The 5000-nt window shown below is 48.9% G+C and overlaps 1 protein-coding gene across 1 annotated transcript in view; it reads right to left on the minus strand.

The window, feature by feature from the left end:
* grin2cb (glutamate receptor, ionotropic, N-methyl D-aspartate 2Cb) overlaps positions 1-5000 on the minus strand; it is a 58645-nt gene that overhangs the window by 32672 nt on the left and 20973 nt on the right. Inside the window, exon 4 of the mRNA XM_031565850.2 lies at positions 4435-4646. Coding sequence (XP_031421710.1) covers positions 4435-4646 — 212 coding nt within the window. The remainder of the gene's footprint in view (positions 1-4434; positions 4647-5000) is intronic.

Genomic DNA, 5000 nt, shown 5'->3' on the forward strand with positions numbered 1-5000 from the left:
CTGGCCCCAGTCTTTAGTGCAAAATGGCCACATGAGAGTTAAGCCCATAGAGGCCTCTATACTTGATCTCAGGCTGTTGCGTATTTGGTGTTAATGGCCTTTTATCTCGTCTCGATTGAAGAGGGCCAGAGAAACATCCCCACTCTCACCTCCAGAACCCTCGTACCGCTGCATCCATCACTAACGAGCACTGCTCTCTTCAGCGAAGAGCAAGTTAGAGAGCATTTAATTACAGCTAACATCTACTGAACAATAAAGCAGTGGCCACAACACACCATTAATCGCGAGGGGGAACTTCTGTGCTCTTTATCGTTGTGCTAATGAAGAGCGCAGCCGCCGGGGCTGCTGGGATAGTTAGGCGCGGTCGAGAGCGCTGGCCGCCGCCGGGCCTGCTGGGATAGTTAGGAGCGGGCGAGAGAGCGCCCGATCGATACACCCCCGCACTCAGCGTAGGCCACGGTACACACACACACACACATACACACTCAAACACACACACACACTCACACACAAGCACACACACACACAAACACATACACACATACACACACACACCCAAGCACACACGCGCACACACTCACACACACATACACTAATGAATACACCAGCAGTGGCATTCAATTACCAAAATCATCACTACAGTGTGTCTTGTCCTCTAAACACACACACACACACACACACACACACACACTCATACATGCATACATACACACACACACTCATACATACATACACACACACACACTCATCACTCAACACCATCATTACAGCATTTGTCAAGCTCTCTGCAACAGAGGATTTGTTTAAATCTCCAAGAGTCTCCAATGTGCTTATCATGGGCAGAAACTCCTTTACAGAGGTGGAGAGAGAGAGGTGGAGAGAGATGGAGTGAGAGAGGTGGAGAGAGAGAGATGGAGAGAGGTGCTGAAACAGAGGTGGAGAGAGAGAGGTGGAGAGAGAGAGATGGAGAGAGTGAGGTTCTGAAACAGAGGTGGAGAGAGAGAGGTGCTGAAACAGAGAGTGAGACAGAGAGGTGGAGAGACAGAGATGGAGAGAGGTGCTGAAACAGGTGGAGAGAGAGAGGTGGAGAGAGGTGGAGTGAGAGAGGTGCTGAAACAGAGATGGAGAGAGAGAGGTGCTGAAACAGAGGTGGAGGGAGAGAGATGGAGAGAGAGAGGTGCTGAAACAGAGGTGGAGAGAGAGAGGTGGAGAGAGAGAGGTGCTGAAACAGAGGTGGAGAGAGAGAGGTGGAGAGAGAGAGGTGGAGTGAGAGAGGTGGAGAGAGAGAGGTGCTGAAACAGAGGTGGAGAGAGGTGGAGAGAGAGAGGTGCTGAAACAGAGGTGGAGAGAGGTGGAGAGAGAGAGGTAGAGAGAGATGCTGAAACAGAGGTGGAGAGAGAGAGGTGCTGAAACAGAGGTGGAGAGAGGTGGAGAGGTGGAGAGAGAGAGGTGGAGTGAGAGAGGTAGAGAGAGATGCTGAAACAGAGGTGGAGAGAGAGAGGTGGAGAGAGAGAGGTGCTGAAACAGAGGTGGAGAGAGAGAGGTGGAGAGAGAGAGGTGCTGAAACAGAGATGGAGAGAGAGAGAGATGGAGAGAGAGAGGTGCTGAAACAGAGGTGGAGAGAGGTGGAGGTGGAGAGAGAGAGGTGGAGTGAGAGAGGTAGAGAGAGATGCTGAAACAGAGATGGAGAGAGAGAGGTGGAGAGAGAGAGGTGGAGAGAGGTGCTGAAACAGAGATGGAGAGAGAGAGGTGGAGAGAGAGAGGTGGAGAGAGGTGCTGAAACAGAGATGGAGAGAGAGAGGTGGAGAGAGAGAGGTGGAGAGAGGTGCTGAAACAGAGATGGAGAGAGAGAGGTGCTGAAACAGAGGTGGAGAGAGATGGAGAGAGGTTCTGAAACAGAGGTGGAGAGAGTGAGGTGCTGAAACAGAGGTGGAGAGAGAGAGGTTCTGAAACAGAGGTGGAGAGAGTGAGGTGCTGAAACAGAGGTGGAGAGAGATGGAGAGAGGTTCTGAAACAGAGGTGGAGAGAGTGAGGTGCTGAAACAGAGGTGGAGAGAGAGAGGTGCTGAAACAGAGGTGGAGAGAGGTTCTGTTGCCCGTTTGGATAATTCACGTTTAATCGTTAGCTCTGTTGTGGTGTAATTCATCCAGTCGACATTGTTAGCCCAACAACATCAATTCTGAGGCAGCAGCACCACACAATGATCCCAATCAATCTAATTAATATAACGCTGCTTGTGATTAACACGGCCCCCTCTTCCTCATCTGCGCAGGTGAGTCATATTCTCTCTCCTCTCCTCGTGGAAGAGTGATAGCAGACACTGGAACATCAGATACGTGATTCGGGTCGGGTTTTAGGTAGACTAGAGAACACTAAGGGGGGTTTTACGCTTTACGAGGGGTTGTTTTTATCTTAGACATGTCTATCTTGGCTAATCACATAGGGATCAGTTGCAACTAATAAAGCTCCAATTTTGCGAGGGTTGATTACTGAAGAGGTATATAAACGTTAGTCACCTGTGACTAAACATCAATGGAATTTAGACATCCGTGGTGGAGCCTTGTTTTTTGCGTGTCTAATGCAGTTGTCTGGACAAGGTCTTTTTTTTTCTTCAGTTATGAATTCCACACACAGACTCCACGTACTGGAGGGGGTGGAACTCAGACACATTTGAGATGCTTAAACCCTAGACAGACTACAGGCAGAAGAAAAGGCTCAACATGATCCCTTTCAGTTCAATCTCCATGTTGTGTTTGGGACACAAGAAAATCCAACAGTCTACATCAGGATGTGACAATCATGTGCAATGATTGTCAGCACCTGTCACATCCAAAATCCCCAGGGAAATTCTGAAGTGACAACAACAACAATTACATAAACAAACAGTTAAAGCGATGAGATTTCCTGCAATTTCAGACCGGAGAGTGAAAGACCAACAGACGGATATGCTTCTCAATCCAGCACTGCATACCTGACTGAACCCATCACTGACACTCATTAACATCTCTTCCTGCACTGCATACCTGACTGAACCCATCACTCATTAACATCTCTTCCTGCTCTGCATACCTGACTGAACCCATCACTCATCAACATCTCTTCCTGCTCTGCATACCTGACTGAACCCATCACTCATTAACATCTCTTCCTGCTCTGACTGAACCCATCACTGGCACTCATTAACATCTCTTCCTGCTCTGACTGAACCCATCACTCATTAACATCTCTTCCTGCTCTGACTGAACCCATCACACATTAACATCTCTTCCTGGTCTGCATACCTGACTGAACCCATCACTCATTAACATCTCTTCCTGCTCTGCATACCTGACTGAACCCATCACTCATTAACATCTCTTCCTGCTCTGACTGAACACATCACTGATTAACATCTCTTCCTGCTCTGACTGAACCCATCACTCATTAACATCTCTTCCTGCTCTGACTGAACACATCACTGATTAACATCTCTTCCTGCTCTGACTGAACCCATCACTGATTAACATCTCTTCCTGCTCTGCATACCTGACTGAACCCATCACTCATTAACATCTCTTCCTGCTCTGACTGAACACATCACACATTAACATCTCTTCCTGCTCTGACTGAACCCATCACTCATTAACATCTCTTCCTGCTCTTCATACCTGACTGAACCCATCACTGGCACTCATTAACGGCCGTGTTCGGATTCTTAGATAGCTGTCTAATCCTTGATCTCTTGTTGGACAGGTGTCTGACAAGAGAGGTCCTTTCTGGGGGAAGGTATCTCAAAAACCGTTGATTTCGAACAGTCTATTAAGATAGCATGTACGGCAACATGACGCTGTGTCATCATGCTGTGTGTGCTTATTTGCTAGCTAGCAGCTACTGTTAGCGACCTGGCTAACGGATACATCACCTGACTGAACCCATCACTCATTAACATCTCTTCCTGCTCTGCATACCTGACTGAACCCATCACTCATTAACATCTCTTCCTGCTCTGACTGAACACATCACACATTAACATCTCTTCCTGGTCTGCATACCTGACTGAACCCATCACTCATTAACATCTCTTCCTGCTCTGCATACCTGACTGAACCCATCACTCATTAACATCTCTTCCTGCTCTGACTGAACCCATCACTGGCACTCATTAACATCTATTCCTGCTCTGACTGAACCCATCACTCATTAACATCTCTTCCTGCTCTGACTGAACCCATCACACATTAACATCTCTTCCTGCTCTGCATACCTGACATCACTGACACTCATTAACATCTCTTCCTGCTCTGCGTACCTGACTGAACCCATCACTGACACTCATTAACATATCTTCCCTATTGGTCGAAAAGCCGTATCAGAGGGTTGGGGATTGAGAACCCCAAGGCCTATAGGACATCCACTAGCTGAGCTCTGATTCGTGGGGTTGTGGGTGGTTCTCACCTCTCTGTTCGGTTGGCCTGGCGACGGCAGGGCACGGTGTTCCGTACGCAGGTTCCGGTGGTGGGGTCCACACTCTCCACGATGACAAACGGACGTTCCTCCAGGGTGGCAACGGTGAGGTGCCGGTTATCGGAGACGGGCTCCTGGTAGCTGCCATAGCGGGGCCACACAGGGTAGCGCACCTGTAGGATGCCCAGCTCAAACGTCCCCACCTGCGGCAGAGAGGGAGAGGGAGAGAGAGAGAAAGGGAGGTAGAGAGAGAGAGAAAGAGAGAGGGAGGGAGGTAGAGAGAGAGAGAGAGAGAGAGAGGGAGGCAAAGAGAAAGAGAGAGGGAGGGAGGTAGAGAGAAAGAGGGAGGTAGAGAGAGAGAGATAGGAAGAGTGAGAGAGAGAGGGAGGTAGAGAGAGAGAGAGGGAGGTAGAGAGAGAGGGAGAGAGGGAGGGTTATGGAGGGTAGGCTGAGTAGAAACTGAAACCCCTTAGCTGTCGCTAAGAAAGTAGTCCTCCAAAACTGTAATAAAGAACAAAGGACACTAGAAGACTACTTTTCCTTCTGAACCGGCGATG

Source organism: Clupea harengus, chromosome 1 (assembly GCF_900700415.2).
Source record: "Clupea harengus chromosome 1, Ch_v2.0.2, whole genome shotgun sequence".
Taxonomy (NCBI): Eukaryota; Metazoa; Chordata; class Actinopteri; order Clupeiformes; family Clupeidae; genus Clupea; species Clupea harengus.